General features: G+C 38.4%; 1 protein-coding gene across 1 annotated transcript; it reads left to right on the top strand.

The window, feature by feature from the left end:
- Window positions 1-11: 11 nt before the first annotated feature.
- On the top strand, window positions 12-18,267 carry LOC121727141. The gene is made up of 18 exons (XM_042114819.1): window positions 12-93; window positions 211-344; window positions 1,475-1,593; window positions 2,004-2,158; window positions 5,383-5,566; window positions 6,295-6,401; window positions 8,544-8,663; window positions 9,230-9,331; window positions 9,627-9,824; window positions 10,440-10,623; window positions 11,973-12,115; window positions 12,999-13,118; window positions 13,709-13,913; window positions 14,290-14,373; window positions 15,414-15,613; window positions 15,944-16,039; window positions 17,229-17,375; window positions 17,886-18,267. Exons 1-18 carry the CDS (start codon window positions 19-21, stop codon window positions 18,075-18,077), a joined length of 2,565 nt encoding a protein of 854 aa, XP_041970753.1. The 5' UTR covers window positions 12-18; the 3' UTR covers window positions 18,078-18,267.
- Window positions 18,268-21,740: the final 3,473 nt, after the last annotated feature.

Here is a 21,740-nt window from a genome sequence, read left to right as displayed (position 1 = left end):
TTTTATTTCTCTATCAAAATGGAGGTCATCGAAGATGGAAATATTATGGACCGCATCCCCATATTGTTGCAGAGGGATTTAGAATACTACCAGGTAAATATATTATACAATATAATAATTATCATCATGACATTAGACTCAAAGCTTGAGAATAAAAAAGAATAAAATAATGAAACCATATTAGAAACTATTAACTATGAATTATTTTAGACGAATCAAACTGTGCTATCGGAAACAATATGCCACGGAGTTGTGGGTGGTAGGTTGGATTTTCCTAGAAATGCATCATTTGCTGCAGCTAAAATAGTTCTTTGGCTTGAAGAGGAATTCTCAATTGCATTCAAGTATGTCTCAACATAATATTATTACCTGTTCTAAGTATAGTTTAATTATAAAACGCCTTAAAACTAATTCTTTGAGTAGCAAAAAATAATTTATGCAACAGAAAACTTGTATGAGTTTTAGTTTTAGTAAGTCTTTGTCTTATCCTTTAGACAGATTCACAACACATTATGTTTCGTTCGACGACGCTCTGTGTCCATTTTATTATACCCTACATATAAAATAAATATATTCAGGACTCAATATTATTATATAGTTAAGCATTATACTACTAGAGTAAATTGTCTCAATATATAATAATCGGCCAAGTGCGAGTCGGACTGGCTTACGAAGGGTTCCGTACCATTATAGAGTAAAAATAGACCAAAAATTGTGTTTTTTTGTATGGGAGCCCCCTTTAAATTATTATTATTAAAATACACGTATAATTAAGGCCTTTGTGAAAATTTCAACTGCCTACCTAGTACCTACCTGTTGCCATTATTAATATCTAGCAAAAAAGCAAAAAAAATCACGTTTGTTGTATGGGAGCCCACCTTAAATATTACTATAGGCAACAGATATACACAATCTGTGAAAATTTCAGAAGTCTAGCTATAGCGGTTCTTGAGATACAACTTGGAGACAGACAGACGGACAGACAACGAAGTCTTATAGTAATAGGGTCCCGTTTTTACCCTTTGGGTATGGAACCCTAAAAATGAATCCCCATTTCCCTGAGTTCCATGACGTATGAACTGCTGGACCGATTTTGACGAAAGTTGGCATGGATTAAGAGTAGACCATGGAAAGGCTATTTAAAATTTTATTTTACGTGTACACATTCGTAACAGTTAATATTATATTGCTTACAAAGGTATTGACAATATCATAAGACATTATTTGACTATAAGGCTGTGTTTCCACTGAAGCGGTGCCGAATTGACCAATCACCATGCTCGAAATCTTCGCTGTCATTCCGCTGGAATAGCAAGATTGGTCAATTCGGGCACCGGTAAGCTCCGCTCCGCTTCAGTGGAAACGCAGCCTTAGATAGGTACCTAAGTATCCTATTATGAGTAGGTAACTTAGTTTTTCTTCTGGTTTCAAAATGTTATCTACTGAGTAGAAACTCTTGATTTTGATGTTACAGACATGGTTCTGGAATGTTTGTTACAACTAAAGAAAAACAAGATGATGCGGAGGTCGCTAAAACTTCAGATCCAGATAAATTTGTCCAGCTCTCTATAAAGACATCAGATTCTTTGCTAGGTAAGTAGGTACTATCAGAGATACCTACTCATAGCATTAATTTCTCTATGATCATAGTAAGATCTTGGATCTTCGTTATTTGGTTGGAATATGTCAATGCTAAGTCGATGCACAACCCACGGCAGACATCAGTCCTACCTTACTTGGTAGGATTATGTCAAATCAATGTTAGTCGTGATCTGTCGGCTGGGCCAGACGTTTTCGGGCCAAATTACGTAGGTCCACCATACTATAATATTATTATGCTTATGAATCAATTTTTCTGTAGGTAAATGACGTAAGTAGAGTCCGCAAAATTTTGGAGGGGGGGAGGTAGCGTCGTCGTCGGTACGTAGAGGCGGCAAAATTAGTGGCCTATAGTCATAAAAAATATAAATCCGGCCATGGATCCAATCTTTTCTTTTCATCAGAACATCTTCATGTGCTGGTGCAAGAGGCGTTGGATCATGCTGATCTGCCAGTGCTGATCGCGACTTTGGGCGCAGCTGCTTTGTTGAAGAACAGTCTCTACTGCTTCATGCAACATACAGAGGATTCTGGCGCTGAAAGGCATTCTTTGATTCAGGTAATTATGACTAATATTTATTTATTTATTTATACTTTTGCACAATATTAGTACATAGGCGGACTTAATGCCAAATGGCATTCTCTACCAGTCAACCTTTAGGTGTTCAGAAACAAAATTGTGTAGGTGCCAAAAATGCGAAAAGATGTAAAGAAAATAAACAAAATGCAATCTAAATTTAGGATCATAAGTAAGCATTTCACTTAGTGATACGAAACTACTCTAATGATACTATAAAAATATGCCTAATTTAATACAAATTTCTTACTACATATTATTATATTTAAATTTTTTATTATAGTAATGTAGAGTACCTACGTCCTATTCAATCTGCGTTCTTAAAATCAAAATAGCTCAACATTGGGATAAGTTTTACGGGCGTAGGACATGATTAATTTCCATCGAATACCTATTTTTAAGTTTAGCAAGTGTTATTATTGAGTGTAGCAGTAAATAGTTATACTAGGTATAGTATATTAATTAGGTCGAGCGCATAGACGGGACTAGCGCGGCCCTAAGAGGGGTACCACTTACCAGGGTTTTAAAAAGTTTTTAAAGACACACATTTTGTTGACACCGCGCGCTATAAACTAAAGTCCACGCGGACGAAGTCGCGGGCAACAGCTAGTTCACATCTAAATTATTATTCATTGTACAAAAATATTCAATATACAGAATTGACTTTCCTACGATTTTATATATATATGTTCCGCGCGGCTTCGCTTGCGTAATTTAGGAATTTCACGCAACCGTAAATTTTGCAGCAAAAAATAGCCTATGTCCCTTCACGTGGTCTGTTCTTCATGTTTGCCAAATAACATAAAAATTGCTCCAGTACTTCATAATATAATAAGCAATTCCATATAATTTCCCGCGTTTTTTCCACATTTTCATCTATTTCCTAGCTCCTATAAGTCTTAGCGTGATAAAATATAGCCTATAGCCTACCTCGATGAATGGGCTATCTAACATTGAAAGAATTTTTCAAATCGGATAAGCAGTTCCTGAGATTAGCGCGTTCAAATAGGCCCTTTCATATAATTTCCCCCATTTTCTCCACATTTCTTCCTCTATTTCTTCGCTCCTAATAGTCTTAGCGTGATAAATATAGCTTATAACCTTCTTTGATCAATGAGATATCTAACACTGAAAGAATTTTTCAAATCGGACCAGTAGTTCCTGAGATTAGCGCGTTCAAATAAGCCCTTTCAAATAATTTTCTCCCGTTTTTTCCACATTTCCCTCTATTTCTTCGCTCCTATTATACTTAGCGTGATAAAATATAGCCTTTACCCTTTCTCGATAAATGGGTTATCCAACAGTAAAAGAATTTTTCAAATCGGACCAGTACTTCCTGAGATTAGCGCGTTCAAACAAACAAACAAACAAACAAACAAACTCTTCCCAATTATAATATTAGTATACATTTTCGCCCTATCAAGAACGCGGCGAGCGTCGTTAAACCGCCACTGTACAAGGCGCGCTGATATTGAATGTTATTTTAATGTCCTTAACGTCGATATTCATACTGACCTGCTAATTTTTGTAATACTTTTTGTGATAGCGTCCTTAAGCCTAAACCATAAACTACTTAATTTAAACTAGTCTATACTATAATATTATAAATGCGAAAGTATCTCTGTCTGTCTGTCTGTCTGTCTTTCTGTCTCGCTTTCACGCCAAAACTACCGAACCGATTGTAATGAAATTTTGTATACAGATAGTCTAAAGCCTGAGAAAGAACATAGGCTACTTTTTTACTGGAAAAAACCGTTGTAAGGGGGTGAAAATGCGTAAATTTGTTCAAATTAAGTTAGTTCCAAAAATTCAAAATAGATGGCGCCGTGCGTCTCCTACATCGCGCTAACGCTTGCCCAGAAGTCGTTCTATAAGAGGTGGTATTATCGATAATCATTTTTACGTAACTTATTTTTTACGCAACTTATTTTTTACGTAACTTATTTTTTACGTTACTTATTAAATCAGTACTTTATCTATGCAGTGACGTAACGTTAAACCTATCAATGATAAATAGTTTATGGGTAAAGTTGTGTAATTGGGGGGCTAAATAAGCTTAAAAATTTGGCATAAAATATAAAGATTAATTTAAAAAATTGAAATATTTTATGCACACTAATAGGGTTGTTGAGAAAGTGATTATGAGGAAGAGGAGGAAGAGGAATTTTCACGCGCAAATTTAGAGGATGCGGATGAGGAAGAGGATATTTTTTGAGGAAGAGGACGCGGATGAGGAAGCGGAAGAGGAAGCGGATGAGGAAGAGGATGATAGGAAATTATAAATACTAGCGGACCCAACCCAAAAGTCTTTGTCCTGTCTATCCATAACTAGGTACATACATTACACAAAAAATAATTAAAAGGGCATTTTCCAGTGGACCCAACTATGAATCTAAACCATTCTCAAAACACACACAATAAAGAATCATCAAAATCGGTCCAGCAATTAAGGAGGACTTAAGTAACATACACAACACACGCACACAAAAAAGATGGATACGCGACGCGCTAGCGCAGTGAAATTCCTCATAAATTCCTCTTAAATTTTGAGGAAGCGATAGCGGAAGAGGATTTTTTTATTTTTATTTATGAGGATGCGGTAACGGTTGAGGAACCCAAAATATTGCGGAACTTCCTCATTATGAGTAAGCGGAAGAGGAATCCTCAGCAACCCTACTGACACTGCACAGCTGTTTTGATTTAAGGGGTACCAGGGTTTTTTATTAAAGCTTTTGACACCAATTTTGTTGACATCGCGCGCTATAAACGGAAGTCCACGCGGACGAAGTCACGGGCAACAGCTAGTTTGGGCTTATTCCACTTTTCCCCGTTGACAATCCCCGTCAACGGGGATTAGTGAACTTTTTGTTCACTAATCCCCGTTAACGAAAATTTTTCTTGTAATGGGGATTTATGAACTAAAAAAGTTCATTAATCCCCATTACAAGAAAAATTTTCGTTAACGGGGATTAGTGAACAAAAAGTTCACTAATCCCCGTTGACGGGGATTCTTAACGGGGAAAAGTGGAATAAGCCGAAAGGCTATTATTTCTAATACGGAGTCTAATACATTAAATGGGCTTGTGGACAAGGACAAAACATGTCATAGCGTAAATTCTATAGTGTAAATATTTTGAATTGGTAAGGGGGCTAGCATACATTTAACTTTTCTTCATAACTTCTCATCACTTATTGTCGTCGTATAGTCGTGCTACAAACGCTACGTGACGATGTTCGAGGCTGTCGGCGAGAGGGTGCTGGATCTCCACAACAGGGTGCTCTCGTTGTACGTGATACAGGACTCCGGCGGCAGACCCATAGACGACCTGACCCGGGCGGTGCACGAGTGCGGCACGCCCTCTATACAGGGTTGGTGGTTGTATATGAACGGTAAGTCCTTACTTAATATTATAAATGCGTAAGTGTATCTGTCTGTATGTCTCTTACCTCTGTACGCTTAAATCGCTAAACATATTATTTAGATGAGCATAGAGATACTTTAAGGTCCAGTAGCCCTGGCATGGCCACCAGTAGAAATGCGAAAGTATAGACATACTGTGGAGATAAACTTAAGGTGCCATTCCGATCTTTTTTCGTTCCGAAAAATTCAATTAAAATGCCACTTTATGACAGACTATAATGATAAAAATTAAAATAATATCCTACTTTATGACATAATAATTAATATTATAGTCTGTCATAAAGTGGCATTTTATTGAATTTTTGTCGGTCGCAATTAGCCGCGGTAAAGATCGAAACGGCACTTTAAGTTTATGTCCACAGTTTGTATATACTTTCGCATTTCTACTGGTGGCCACTGGCCATGCTAGGGCTACAGGGAAGGACAAAGCATAGTTATTGCGGTAAAACGTAGGTATGATAATGCGCAACGGAGCAATATTTTACGTCTATTAGATATATAAATAAAGAACAACGAAACTGTAATATCCAGTTTATTTCGGTGTTTCTTCTGGGCTAGTTTTGAACCAGTAGTAACCAGAAAAAAATATTACATTTTTTAAGTATTAACCGTTAAGTCATTAATTTACATTAAATATTATTTTTTAATGCTGAATTATTATTTTATCGTTTAAATCTTTTTTATATTATATTATTAGGCAGTAAGAAAGACTTATGGGATACCGTACCACCGAGGATGGCTCAGAGAATTTTTGCTGGAATGCTGAATGAAACTCTTACCATCTTGACTGTGAGGTATTGTCAGGTAAGTATGTTTAAAATTTTAGAGTAAATAATTTAATATTCTATTAGTAAAGAATAAGATCAATATTGTGAACCGATTTTCAAAATTTTTGTTTTGTTATATTAGGTTTCACTTTCACATGATGGGATCCATGAGTAGGTAATCGAGGGAACTCCTCAAAATTTATATGGAAACATATGGTCATTTTGGTTTTATGAGAAGCATCATAAGCATATGCTACCAAAACGCAAGATTTTGCACCAAGGTATACTATGGTTCCGAAGATACTAAGAGAACTCCGGATTCCTTATAGATACAAGTTTGGGGGTTTAGGCGTTGTTTTAAGAACTGAAAGCATATGCTACTATGCAAATTACATTCATCATCATCATCATCATCATCATCATCATCATCACTAAAATGTCAGGGTCACCAATGTCACAACTCACATGGTTGTATATGGATACAATATACACACAACACCATAAAATATCATCACGTTATGTCCTTACTTATTTGGTATATTTCAAAGCGATTTTAATATAAAAAAATATACTTAATGTTGTTTCAAAATACATAATATTTCAAGTACCACAAAATTGAACATAAGTAACAAATTCACCCTTTACTCCAGAGCGTAAGGCACACATTTGGGTTGGACTGAAGGAAACGGGGCACTATGGAAAAAATACTTTTTTTTTTCCGTCAAAATTTTAACCTCTTATAACCACCCTTTTTGAATATACCAATCGATAGGGGGCGCCAAGTGGAGCAAAAAAGCTCAGATAAACTTTTCTCAAAAATCAACCCCTGTCGAAAGACAGGCCGAAATGTGACCCTCGTTAGCACAGAGAAAATACTTAAAAAAATTTTGACGACAAAAATACAACCCCCTATGACCACCCCTTTTTATTATAGCAATCGATAGGGGGCGCTAAGGGAAGCAAAAAAGCTCAGATAAACTTTTCTTAAAAATCAACCCCTGTCGAATGACAGGCCGAAATGTGACCCTTTTTAGTATGGCGAAAATACTTAGAAAAATTTGGCTAAGGTTTAGGAACCTACGTCAATTAAATGTTGGTGACATGGGTTAAGGAGGATTGTTTTGGGTGAGAAAAACTCCTACTTGCCGTTTCCACCGCCAGTAAACTCTCCGTTTAGAAGACATTCGCATTTGAGATTTTCGTAATCTTCAGATAAGATCATCTGTTTTCTGATGTTTACGAAGTATTTTTAAGGCATCTCAAGGCTGTGATGAGCGGGTCTTACTTAACTACTCAGCCACGGATACCGAAGGGGGGGGGGGGACTCGGCTTTCAACGCCGCACCGCTGTGCCGGTCGGAGTGGGGGGTGTTTTGTCAAAACCCGCGATAAAACTATGCAATAGCTCAAAATATATCTATGTAACTATATTCATGGTTCTAGTGCTTTTCCACTTATACAAACAGATAGATAGATACGATAGATATGTAACAAAACTAAGTGATAATACTATGTGTCCTCTATATAGAGTTCACTGAAAAAGTAGACTGTAGAGGCTCTGAAAGAGTAACTTTTTTTCACCTTTGTATGAAAAAATAAATGACGCGCGGGCGCTAATTGTTCATACCAATTTCAGCGCTGCTACATTCACACTGAACTTTATGTCAGGAATACACATTTAAATATTATCACTTAGTTTTGTTACACCTCGTATAAATAATTATAAAAACATACTACACCCTAGTAACATTCCAGGCCTGATACCTCTTAGCTTTGAAACTCCAATAACGATCTCTTCTTTTTTTTTTTTATGAAATAAGGGGGCAAACGAGCAAACGGGCGACGGAAGTTGCTTTCCATCAGGTGACCCGTCACCTGATGGAAAGCAACTTCCGTCGCCCATGGACACTCGCAGCATCAGAAGAGCTGCAAGTGCGTTGCCGGCCTTTTAAGAGGGAATAGGATAATAGGGGAGGGTAGGGAAGGGAATAGGGTAGGGGTTAGGGGATTGCGCCTCCGGTAAACTCACTCACTCGGCGAAACAAAGCGCAAGCGCTGTTTCACGCCGGTTTTCTGTGAGAACGTGGTATTTATCCGGTCGAGCCGGCCCATTCGTGCCGAAGCATGGCTCTCCCACGTATAAAACTTGTAAAATCTTCACTAATAAAAACGTGTTTTAGACGAATACAACAGAGAGTACGACGAAACTGCTCATCAACGACATACTCAACATACTGCTGTGTGTGGCGCAGCTGTTACCGGCTATATGCAGCAGCGGATTCGAGCTTTGCGGACTGCAGGTATACTTTAAAATACATATACCTACTTAATTTTACCATGTAAAATATTGAGGGCGATATGCGATGCAGTTTTAAATGAGCCATTGAAAACTGAACGTTATTAACAATGTATACAAGAATCACAATGAAAAAAATCAAATGTAAGCCTGTTAATTATCGTCACATTGAATTTTGCCAAGGAAAGTTCCAAGTTTTTAAGGCAGCCGGTTTCAATTATTTTGAAAGGCTAAATGCATCGCATTGACGCGTCACTTCAGCCTTTTTGAGATTTGTTCTGCCAGCTGTTAAGTGGCCCATTCACTATCCTGTATTGCAGTCCGCCGTGCAGTCCGCCGGCTTATGCAGGATTGTGAATGGTGTCGCAGGCCCCGGCCGGCCGCCATGCAGACCTGCGACACCATTCACAATCCTGCACAAGCCGGCGGACTGCCGTGAATGGGCCCTTTAAGTTATGGTGTCGACTCTAGATAATTTTTACCTAAGATGACCTTAATGACGGTGATATAAGGATCACTTTCATACAAAATCCCATGTAAAATACATATAAATAATTGAAAATTTCCCAGGTGTCACAACTGTCGCGCGACGTGCGGGACGTGCACGCCAAGTGCAACGAGCTATTCAAGTGTCTCGTGTATAGAGGCGCTGAGCTGCATTTCCTGCATCAGGTAATAGAAAAGGTGGCCCCGTGCGAGTTTCTTACGCCGGTTTTCTCGCCGGGTTAGTTCCCGAACCGGTGGTAAGCCTCATGTATACTTTCGAAAAATGTTAACTTTTAACCAACTTAGAAATAAAACATTTTCATTTCATCTCGTTTCGTTTTGTTTTAATTAATTTCAGGTATTGTTTTCGTGCGCGTAAAGAGACAAGTAGAATGGATGACTTTTTCATGCGAAACATTTACTTCTTTTTTTTTTATAATTTACTGCTGTGTTTTTTTGGTTTAATATATTTTTAATACAGGCATTCAGCGACAACGAAGCAACTGACTTGGCGAAGGACACGTCGTTCCCGTGGTACACGTTCGTCAGTCCAATGTTCGACAAGACCGACGACCTCGCCGCGACGAACACACTCGACCTGTCCACGAATACTGCGGTTGGCTTGGAGCTGATAGTGTTGCTGGCTCAGCCGCAACCGTCCTGGGCTTTGCTTGTTAAGGTAACTTGAAATACAACCTACAACCAGAGTAAGAGCCGGTCCGTACGGCGCGTTGCGTCAGCGTTGCGTCGACGCAGAGCTGCCGGCCACAGCTCGCTGCGTCAGTCAGACTAAGCAGTCTTAACGTCAACCCTCCCGCTTCGTCTCGGGGGCTGCTGTTTGTCACGTAGTCTCGAGTTGTAATAATTTACTATTATTTATTCAACAGATGCACTTATCAATATGAAAAGTAGATGTTGTCAGATTCTCAACCCTAGCTGATATGCTCGCTAAAGGTGGCTTTCGGATCTTTGCCGCGAGCGACCGCAACCGGTGAAAATTCAAATAAAATGCTACTTTATGACATAAAATATAAGTGTCATTTTCTACTGACATTTTGGTGGCGACCCACGCTGCCGCCGGCGGCGGCGTAAAAGCTAGTAGGTAGAGTAAAATGAAACCTATCGCCTATGTCATAAAGTGGCATTTCGTTTGAATTTTCGTCGGTCGCGGTCGCTCGCGGCAAAGATCCGAAAGCCACCTTAAGATTCACGAAAATCGGTCGAGCCGTTTCAGAGGAGTTCAACCACGCACCCCGTCACACGAGAATTTTATATATTAGTACATAACTTTCAGACGCTAATGATGCGAGACTGCCACCTCTGTCGCGCGCTCCTGATACACGCCATGAAACACATGTCCGTCGACAACTCGAGATGGCCGGCCAGCGGCCTGTGGTACAGCCAGGACGGACAGAACAAGTGTAAAGGGTTCCTGTGCACCGCTGACGGGTTCTGTACTTTTACAGGGGATAGTAGTTGTAAGTAAAGTGCGACAAAGCTTTAAATCAATGGCTTCCAAACTTATTTTGTCTACCGCCCACTTTAAGAACAAATTATTAAAGCGCCCCCATTGTTTCAATTTAAATGCATCCAGATGAAATAAATCACCCCCCAAGCCTCTACACAATGCCCCCATTTTTTTTCTGGGTCCCACAACGCCGCCTTTTAGACCTTCAGCGCCCACAAGGGGGCGTTATTGCCCACTTTGGGAAAGGCTACTTTAAATGAACGTGGGTGGGGGGCGGGGCCGGTGCTGGTATAGGAGAACTGTCAAAAATGGCGTTTTTGTTCGCCACGTTCATTTAAAGCCTTGTCGAGCTAACTAACTTTAGTTTTGTTTAAAAAAATTATAATACTCGTTTACTATGATAATAGTAATGAAAGTTATTTCCAGAATCCTAACAAGGCCCTTTTTTTAGGGTTCCATACCCAAAGGGTAAAAACGGGACCCTATTCATGAGACTTCGATTTCTGTCTGTCCGTCTGTCTGTCTGTATGTCTCCAGGCTGTATCTCAAGAACCGGTATAGCTAGAGTTTTGAAATTTTCACAGATTGTGTATTTCCGGTGCCGCTATAAGAACAAATACTACAATCAAAATAAAATTAATATTCAAGGGGGGCTTCCATACAATAAACGTGATTTTTTTGTCTTGTTTTGCGCGTAATCAATAATGGCAACAGCTAAACGCTTTAAATTTTCACAAAACCCTTAGTCATATTTGTAATTTAATTATTTATAATAAAATTTAAATAAAATAAATATTTAAGGGGGCTCCCATACAAAAAACAATTTTTTGCATACTTTCGGATTTCTCTCTGTAATGGTACGAAACCTCACGTGAGCGAGCCTGACTCGCACTTGGCCGATTTTTATAAAATCAACTTTTATGAACATACCATAATATTATGATACTATTTTGATATAGGATCTCTTCACATTGCAACGAGGCGACGCAATGCTTTTTTGCTCTTCATAACTGAACTTTATTTACTACATAAGAAGGTACAAATTGAATTGACAGACGTGACGCTTGCTGCGACGACCTGCTCTGTTCTAATAAATTGCTTATTTTAAAATAGGATAAGATGACCAGTGATTGGACAGTACTAATCATTGGACAGAGCATAAAAACAATATTTATTAAAGTTGCTTTAAAGCTACCTGTTTTTATTTAAAATCAGGTGTTCTATTACTTTAAAAACAGGTATTTTTCAAAGCAACCTTAATAAATATTGTTTTTGCGCTTTGTCCAATGACTGGTACTGTCCAATCAGTAGTCATTTACCTTACCTTTAATCTTTGAGAAATGAATAGTTTTTTTTTAGCTGGCGAAGAATACGCCCGAACAGTCGGTGCGCTCACCTACATACTGGTCACCATCGGTAGTAAGGCGGAGGTGAAGTCAACTCTGTCGTATGCTCTAGAAATATCCGGGAGAGACTGGGCCGCTTGTTTGGATAAAAGGCAGGTATGTAGAAATGATAATGATGTACCGATGAAAGGTGATAATAATTTAGTTATTTCTCATAGAAATATTAAAGTCAGAACTCTTTTAGTGTGGCTACTTTCACAGTGAACTCTATACCTACAAGGGATTTATACTTTACTACAAAGTATAATATAATAATATAATATCTATGGACGCTTCACACCACGTCAGTCTGGCCCCGTGCTAAGTACCTGAAGGACTTGTGTTACGAGTACCAGACAACGGAAATATATTTAATACTTTTACTCTATACATATATTTAAGATTTTTATTATATAATACACATATTTAATACACATCCATGACCCAGGAATTTTGAAAACTTTTTGTTCCGTCGGCGGGATTCGAACCCGCGACCCCCGGCTGGAGCTGCCAACAGCCCACCAACTGAGCCACAGAGGTCGTCGCGAGTATTATTACTTAGTTTTGTTACACCCTGGCTCCAGCACAGAATAATCATAAAATTCTTTTTATGATTATTCTGTGTTGGAGCCTTTTTTGAAGCATTAAATATTTTATAATAATAATTATTATTCACTACATTTTTGGCTTCATCATAATTATATCTGCATACCAATTTCAAGAAAATTGATTCAGCGGTTTAAGCCCGGCCGCACATTATCCGAATTTCTGATCAGAAAAATTCGGACGCCCCGGAATGCGCTCTGTTCATACATTTTGTTGCGGACCCCGCATACTATCAGAATTCTCAAGTGTCAAAATAGCGGGGCGGGGCGTTCTAATTATTCTGATCAGAAATTCGGATAATGTGCGGCCGGGCTAAGTGTGAAGAGACTGACATATTATATACCGTCAAATTTATAGTAATTAGTATATTATAGCATTAAATTAATAATTCCAGGTTTGGTGCGACCGTCGGCCGCCTTGGTTGGCCGGCATGTTGGGTGTAGTGGGGAACTCCCTGCAGTTTGTGCCGGCGATTCTAGTGAATGCTGTACAGACTGGCGCGTCTATGTATCAGGTTACCCTTGACTTAATCTGATCATATGTTTAATCGCTATGATGGGATACGCACATACACCGTAAAACATTATCGTTTAACGCTGTAGTTGTGTTCGCTCGGCTAGACTAACTTGACTTGAAATAGGTAGAAAAAAAAACTTTTCAAGACAGTGGTATGGTGTTAAAATAATTTAGCAAATGAAGGGGTTGACAGGAGTTGTTGACGATGCTTCAACACAAATTTCAAATTGCTGCTTTACCGACCGGTAGCGCGCCGTTTTACCGACCAGCGCTGCAGTCGTGGCTCTATTTACCTTTTTCAGCTACTAAATTGTGCGAATAGTATGGCTCTAATACGAGACTTAAATTGTTGCTGTTGAGCATTTGTGTAGAACCCACAATTTTTTTTGTTGAATTTTGAATGCAGTCTTGTTCTAAGTCATCTAAAGAACATAACTGCATTCATAACTCAATACTTAATTTTTGTGGGTTAGTACACGAATGCTTAACAGCGTTCGAATAATGCTGAGAAAAGTTTTTGTGTAATAATAGGTCAATGACCTTAACCACTTTTAATATAATACGTAAAGAAAAAACCTTCCATTTCAGACTATGTCCCTCTGTCTATCCTGCATATCTCGTACCATGAACTGCATACCGCGGTGCCTGCTCAACGCGTGTCAAATACTGGAGGGCATGTTAACGTCTACCGTCAGCCCGGTCGGGGGTTCGATTCTCCTGCAGCTACTGATCACGATCGTGTATGAGGAGCTACAGAAGTGGGCGAAGAGGGAAATGCTTAAGAAGAATGTTGGTGAGAATTATTTGCCATTTTACCAACCAACCAACGTTAGACGAATGTTAGGTGTTTTTCGTTATTTGATTCTAAATCTTAAAAATTAAATTGATTCTAAAAAAGCAATAGCTTAAAATTTAAACAAATAATAAGCTGTACAATGTCTTCGGTAATTGAGCGACTTTTTGCAAAGTTATAGTCAAGAACGGAGATTTTAATTAACAAATATCTATCATACAAATAATTTACACAAGAAGATTGAAATAGCTTTGTTCTCTGAATATAAATGTAATATGCACACAAATAATTTCCAATTTTTAAAGAAATAACCTTAAAACGATTTTATGATGATATTAACTAAGAATGAAGTATGAAGACACTTTTTATGTTTCAGTGTCCAACGGTGAAGCGTACAATATGAATGTCAAACATACCAGAACAAAACTCAAACACGTTCGTATTGTTTCACAGAGTCAAAGTAAGTAATATGATTGCTATCTTTTTTTTATGAAATAAGGGGGCAAACGAGCAAACGGGTCACCTGATGGAAAGCAACTTCCGTCGCTCATGGACACTCGCAGCATCAGAAGAGCTGCAGGTGCGTTGCCGGCATTTTAAGAGGGAATAGGGTAATAGGGATGGGAAGGGAATAGGGGAGGGTACGGAAGGGAATAGGGTAGGGGATTGGGCCTCCGGTAAACTCACTCACTCGGCGAAACACAGCGCTAGCGCTGTTTTACGCCGGTTTTCTGTGAGAACGTGGTATTTATCCGGTCGAGCCGGCCCATTCGTGCCGAAGCATGGCTCTCCCACGTATATTACGTATGCTTTAAACTTTTAGAGTAATATTTTTATAAGAAGAGCCAAAAATGAACCTAGTATAATTGTGGTCACTGATCAACAGGATTAGTCATTAGTTTATGAAACAAATATAATATTTTTAATGTCTACTATTTCACGTAAACGCTTGTTGCATATTACATCTACAAGCCACAAAGTGTAACAAAACTAATAGATAATAATACTCTAGGGCGTGTATGTGTAGAGTTCACTGTGAAAGTGGCAGCGCTCAAAGAAATTTTTTTTGTGATTTGTATGGACTAGTGCCCGAGCGTCATGAATTTTCCCATACAAAAGTAAAAAAAAAGTTACTCTTTCAGTGCTGATATTTTCAAAGCGAACTTGATATAGGGTACCTATACACATCCTAAGGTGTATACCGACTGTAACAAAACTTACTTAGTTTTGTTACAGTCGGTATATGACGTGACATAATAAAATGTCTAACCCATTATTTAAAAAAAAATATGACGTTTCGACACCAATATTTATTGTCCATCAAACAAGCGAAGAAATTACAAAGTGGCAACATCGTAGTGTCATCCCTTTTTTCTTAGGTTGATTTGAAATGGATGACACTACGATGTTGCCACTTTTTAATTTCTTCGCTTTTTTGACAGACTATAAAACATATTATTATTAAACCAATAATTCAGTAATTTCCCTTCCACATTTCAGATTCATCATCATTCGACAGCGCTCACAGTTCCCCGTCGTCCATAGCACTCGCCATAGCAGAAGCGCTTTGTTCCATAGACGAAGACGACAAACACACAGCGGAAATTACCAACCTGTTAACACAGAGTAAAAAACCACATACTGTCACTAATAACTTCGGCTTGGAGGATTTCCCAGAGTTTGCGGAGTTTTTCGAAGAGGTATTATTTTTTAATAATAAGTTGTAATTTGATGTCATTTAACTGAGCATAACAATTATTAAGTTTTCTCGAAATGTTCGCAAAAATACGAAGTACGTATTTATCGAGCAACTTTAAACCTAAATGTTGCTTGAATGCAAACAGAGATTGTTATTTCATACTACATAAAGCTAACAGCATGCTTTCTATTATTATTGTGGTTTCAAAATGGAATCAAGAGAGAACTGCACTTTTTTGCGCGGTAAAAATTACTTACTTAGTGACCACGTGGTTCCAAATTATTTGCTATTTTACTGTATATTAAATGTTTAATTTCTGTTGTTATTTTAGGGCAGTGTGCCCGCATCGAACGCGGAGCGGGCGAGCGACGCCGCGGCGCTAACTAGCGAAATTCTAATGACTGACGCTGGCAAAGACAGCCTGAGAGTGAGTACTTATTTTTAGCTAAAAAATAATATTATCATTTACAAATATTCACATTGATACAGTAGCAGGACTTACTAAATGTAGGAATAGAATTAATCAATTGTTTACAATATCTGGTCTTATGATACCCACCTCCTTTTTGTGCCTATTTGAAGCGGAATCAGCGCCCCCAATGCGGGGGAAGAGAACTAAATCTGTTATCTGACGTATCTTGCAAATGGCCGCTTAATCGCTTTTGTATTAGTTCCAAATACTCCCACTACTGCTATCAGCGCCAATATGGCGACTTTCAAACGTCATTTTACGTCAGATTTAGTTCTCTTCCCCCGCATTGGGGGCGCTGATTCCGCTTCAAATAGGCACAAAAACCAGCAGTCATTTCAAAGGGTTCGTATCGGTAGGTATCGTTAGTCCAGCGTACTTGTATATTGGAGGTCAGTGGTCGTAGGTACATAAATTGATCTTAGGGCCTTCGCCCACTGCGACTTTTAGTAGCGATGCAGTCGCGCGACTATGAAGCGCACGACTGCATCACTACTAACGCGCATCAGTCGCATTTGCAACTCCGTACTAAACTCCATACAAAACACAGCTAGCGACTGCATCGCGACTGTGTCGATGCAAATATGCGACAGTATTGCGACTGCATCGCTACAAAAAGTCGCAATGGGTGCACAGCCTTAGTGAAACTATCCTTAGATGGCCTTTCTCGGGACTCCAAGTGTCTCAAACTCAAAAGTACAAAACAGACAGGAAGATGTTTGCATTTATTTTATTAGTAAGGAGTTTCGATTAAAGTGTATTATATAATACTAACTGTTCCGGCAAACGTTGTTTTGCCATATAAAGTATTTCGCCCATATTATTTTATTGAAGTGACTAAATAAGTATGGTACCATGGCAACGTCCATCGCTATCACGTCGCACAAACAGTGGTCGTCGTAAGTCTCGAGTTATAATAATTTACAATTATTTATTCAACAGTATGCACTTATCAATATGAAAAGTAGATGTTGTCCTATTCTCAACCCTAGCCGATATGCTCGCTAAGATACACGAAAATCGGTCGAGACGTCTCAGAGGTGTTCAACCACGCACCCCGTGACACGAGAATTTTGTATATTAAATAGTTTACATAATATCTGTATGTTGTTTAACGCATTATAATTTTACAATTTGCAATTTACAGGTAATATACGACCACCTACAATTGCACTGCGACAGAATATACAGACAGCTAGGTATTGAGGACTCACAGGACACTGACAGTGTGAAACTGAACAAAGCACCGCTGCTATATATAATGTTTCACATTGGAAGACGGCCTTTCGATCAGGTAATTGTTTAGGTATATTATTATAATTGGCTGTACTAACGAATCTTATTGAATTTTAATTCTCTTAATGTAAGAATTGAATTTCTTACATTAAGAGTCTGTTTCACCACTTCCTGATAAGTGCCAAATATGCTATCCACCACATAGCTTGACAGAATATGAAGTATGGAGAATCTGTCAAAAAGTTGTGAATAGCCCATTCTACATTTTATCAGAAAGTGGTGAAACAGGCCCTTAGTTCATCAAATTTAATTAAAGTAAACATCATGCTCTGAGCTGCAGTCGCTCCTCGTACTCACATCCATACTAATATTATAAATGCGAAAGTGTGTCTGTCTATCTATTACCTCTTCACGCCCAAACCGCTGCACCGATTTTTCCGAAATTTGGTATGGAGATACTTTGAGTCCCGGAAAAGGTACGGATCCCGTTTTGGTGCAACAGTGTTGCGGGCGTCATGTAGTTATAATATAACCCCCATTACATTAATCATCTTTTATCTCTTTTTAGTATCTAAGAGGGGAATGGCCGATGTCATGGAGTAAGCTAGTGTCTACTGCCAAATCTTGGTCCGGCGTCGAAGGAGCGAAAGTACACATAAACAGACGGACAGACATAAGAAACATAAAAACGGGCAAAGCCAGTAAGCAGCTGACGGAACTGTACAACATATTCAAGACGCCATCGGATTGTCTCCTCTGAATTTATACAATATGTGCAATTTATTAAGCTACTGCAAAGCTTTTATCGAAGGCTTTGAGGTGACCGCATCAAGAAATTCCGTAACGAAAAAACCTAACAGACTCGTTGCCAGACTTTGGCTCGGAATTATAAATATTGCATCCATAAAGTTAATATACCTAGCGGAATAGAGAAACAAAGGCCTGAGCAAGAGAGATGTCACTATCAGTAGCACTGCGTGGTAAAAAGAGACGTGTGATACATTACAGCAGCACTCTTTTTTTTGACGTCTAGTTGGCACATGCCGCACGTTGACAATTTAATCTCATAGAATTCATGTTCAATCATGCTTGTGTAAGTGTATACGTACACATATTTTTCACACAGATGAAAACAAATTTTGGTTTCGTTTGACAGCTCGAGATTGTTGCTCCGGTAGCGGAATACCGCTAGGTATATTAAACTTTATGATTGCATCAGTTGATAAAAAGTAAAAGGTAGTCCCCGAGTGTCACCCGTATTTTTTTTTATTTTATAACTTTTGAGTTGAATCTAAATTATTGTGAGGTGATTGTTAAATTAAAGTGTTTAAGAATATTCAGGCGAAATTTATTTAGATAGCACTAAAAATCAATATTTTTAAACTGTAATAATACAGGGTGTAACAAAACTAAGTGATAATAATTTAGGGTGTGTACGTGTTCCTTGTAGAGAGTTCACTGTGAAAGTAGCTGCGCTGAAAGACCAACATTTTTTTTCACTTTTGTATGGGCAAGGGCCCGAGCGTCACGAGTTTCCCCATACAAAAGTGAAAAAAAATTGGTCTTTCAGCGCTGATACTGTCACAGTGAACTCTCTACAAGGAACACGTACACACCCTTAACTATTATCACTTAGTTTTGTTACACCTTGTATAGACAAATCGTTGAATTGCAAATATGTTAATTTAGCAAGTAGGTAGTATAAATGTTTTGAAAAAAAAGTTCATCAACGCTAACAGTGAAATAAATCACTAAATAAATAAAAAAAATCGATGAAAGAATAAAGGTATTAAAATATATTATCGTTTTTCATTTTAAACTTTATGTAGAATCCAGTTATCCCTGAAATTGCTGAGCGTGAGCATATTTGCGTTCAACGCTCAATAAAACAGTGACATACCTCTACCATACAAGACATCCTTCCGACTTTATCTCCTATCCGTTATTTATATTACGAGTATATACGTTAAACATGCTGGGCTTCAACAAGAAACTATCAGAATTAGTGCTCACCTTGGGTAGGAACCAATTAAGAATCCTTACCAGAAGCCTAACTGGGCACTGCAAGCTCAACAAACACCTAAACAAAATGGGTATTTGTAGCATAACGACTTGCAGATTCTGTGAGGAGGAGGATGAAACACCTATTCACCTTCTCCTCGACTGTCCTGCTCTACTACAGAGCAGGAACAGGCACCTTGGTCGCCACAAATACTCATCCACAGAGGAAATTCGTGGCACCAACCCCAACAATATCGTTCAATTTATGAGCAGGATACTTATGATTTAATTTATGATTGGGGATGATACTCTAGTGCGAAGGAGTCACAATTTAAAACAAGGAGTTACCTCATGGGTCGCAGTGACGTCAGGGCTACAGCAACCTGCCTTCTTTAAAAAAAATTTGTGTCGTTCACTGGTGAGCGTATGGGGCTTGATGAATTAATTCAGGCATCTTAGACCCATATTATAAATACCTTACAGACTAACATACATATTATGTCGCAGCCAACTGGTTTAAATAACCGTTCAATCAAACAGCTAGCCCTTTAACTGAATCTGTAATAATATCACCTGATCGCAAACAGCCATCACAAAGCGTGACGTCACGATCTCCAAAACATTGTGTGTGACAGTGACATTTCGATGTCAAACCCATACAAAGATTTTTGTTGTTTGGAAGACCGTGATGTCATAGCGACGTCACAGTATAGCAATATGATTGCTATACTGTGGCGACGTCATGATTCAGAACTTTAGCGTTTTAGCGGGAAATTTTAAAACGAAATTTAAGAAGTGGTTTTTAAATTTAAATAACAGTGTTTATTCTTTATCTATACTATAATATTATAAAGAGGTAAACTTTGTTTGTTTGTTTGTTTAATTGTAATGAATAGGCTCAAAAACTACTGGACCGATTTTAAAAATTCTTTCACCATTCGAAAGCTACATTATTTACGAGTAACATAGGCTACATTTTATTTTGGAGAATATAGGGTTCCGTAAGATATTTCAGTTTTTCGGAAACAACCAGAAAATTTACTTATTTTGTGTACGCTGCTAAAACTATAAAAGATAGAACTATACAATGTTCTAAGTAAATGTAGATCTTATAAATATCTACAAAAATGTCCGCGACACACTATACCTATCTATGTAAAGTGAGGCACAACAACCATTTTTTTATTTAAAAATCTTGATTTTTTTTTTGGACTACATTTAATCGCATTTATTTTACTCATGCTAATAATCCTTGTCAAAATAAATAATTTCGTCACTAAGTACAGTTTATGTAGATTATATTTGCTCTTTGAATGATTAAAATTGGACGTTTGGTTCAGAAGTTATGGCTAAAATTAAAATATTGCGATTTACGCCCGTTTCGAAGTGGGCGCTACCAATGCCACAGAATAGATAATAGTACAAGTACCAATGCAGGGGTGCGCATTGTACACATTGAAAAGGTCTACAGAAAACTCCGCGATGGTATATTTTTTTTTATGAAATAAGGGGGCAAACGAGCAAACGGCTTACGGGTCACCTGATGGAAAGCAACTTCCGTCGCCCATGGACACTCGCAGCATCAGAAGAGCTGCAGGTGCGTTGCCGGCCTTTTAAGGGGGAATAGGGTAATAGGGATGGGAAGGGAAGGGAAGGGAATAGGGGAGGGTAGGGAAGGGAATAGGGTAGGGGATTGGGCCTCCGGTAAACTCACTCACTCCGCGAAACATAGCGTAAGGGCGTTTGTGCACTACACGGAATTTTACCATCCGCTGCGGCGCGGCATCTCGATTTCCTTATTTATATGGCAAACGTGAAAGTTATGAACGCCGGACGGTAAAATTCCGTGTAGTGCACAAACGCCCTATGCGCTGTTTCACGCCGGTTTTCTGTGAGAGCGTGATATTTCTCCGTTCGAGCCGGCCCATTCGTGCCGAAGCATCTCTTATGGATATATCCCACAATAACATATTTTTTGTCATTTACTTTTAACTTCAAATAATGGCTAATTTTCGAAGCGATTTTAACCAATACGGCAATAATTCTTATTCAATTAAATACTTTAAATACATTATTGATTATGGCCTTTTACAGCATAATTATTACGATTTTAATTTTAAATGAATATTTTCGAAGATATTACAGATTTGAAAATTGCGGGACGTAAGTAGCTTTTGCGGCAGTACCGACTAATGCGGGCCACGGGTAGTAATGAATATAAATTACTTATTTGAAATCAAACTACTGAATCGATTTTAAACATTTTTTCAGTGACTTAGACCATAATTTATTTTATACCCGTGCGAAGCCGGAGCGGGCTAGTATTATATATTTTTAGGTGTAACAAATGTACTATCAGAGAAGTTGATTTCTAGGCAGATGGTGGACCAACTTAGTTTGGTCGCGTTACGCCAAACCCAGC

The sequence above is a fragment of the Aricia agestis genome, chromosome 5 (genome assembly GCF_905147365.1).
Source record: "Aricia agestis chromosome 5, ilAriAges1.1, whole genome shotgun sequence".
Taxonomy (NCBI): Eukaryota; Metazoa; Arthropoda; class Insecta; order Lepidoptera; family Lycaenidae; genus Aricia; species Aricia agestis.
The sequence above is the reverse complement of the archived record's forward strand: the minus strand, read 5'-3'. Positions and strand labels throughout refer to the sequence as shown.

Coding starts and splice junctions, on each gene's coding strand:
- LOC121727141 (XM_042114819.1), top strand. CDS start 19: ATGGAGGTCATCGAAGATGGAAATATTATGGACCGCATCCCCATATTG. Junction 9,825..10,439: donor CCTGGGCTTTGCTTGTTAAG/GTAACTTGAAAT, acceptor CATAACTTTCAG/ACGCTAATGATGCGAGACTG. Junction 13,119..13,708: donor CTGGCGCGTCTATGTATCAG/GTTACCCTTGAC, acceptor CTTCCATTTCAG/ACTATGTCCCTCTGTCTATC.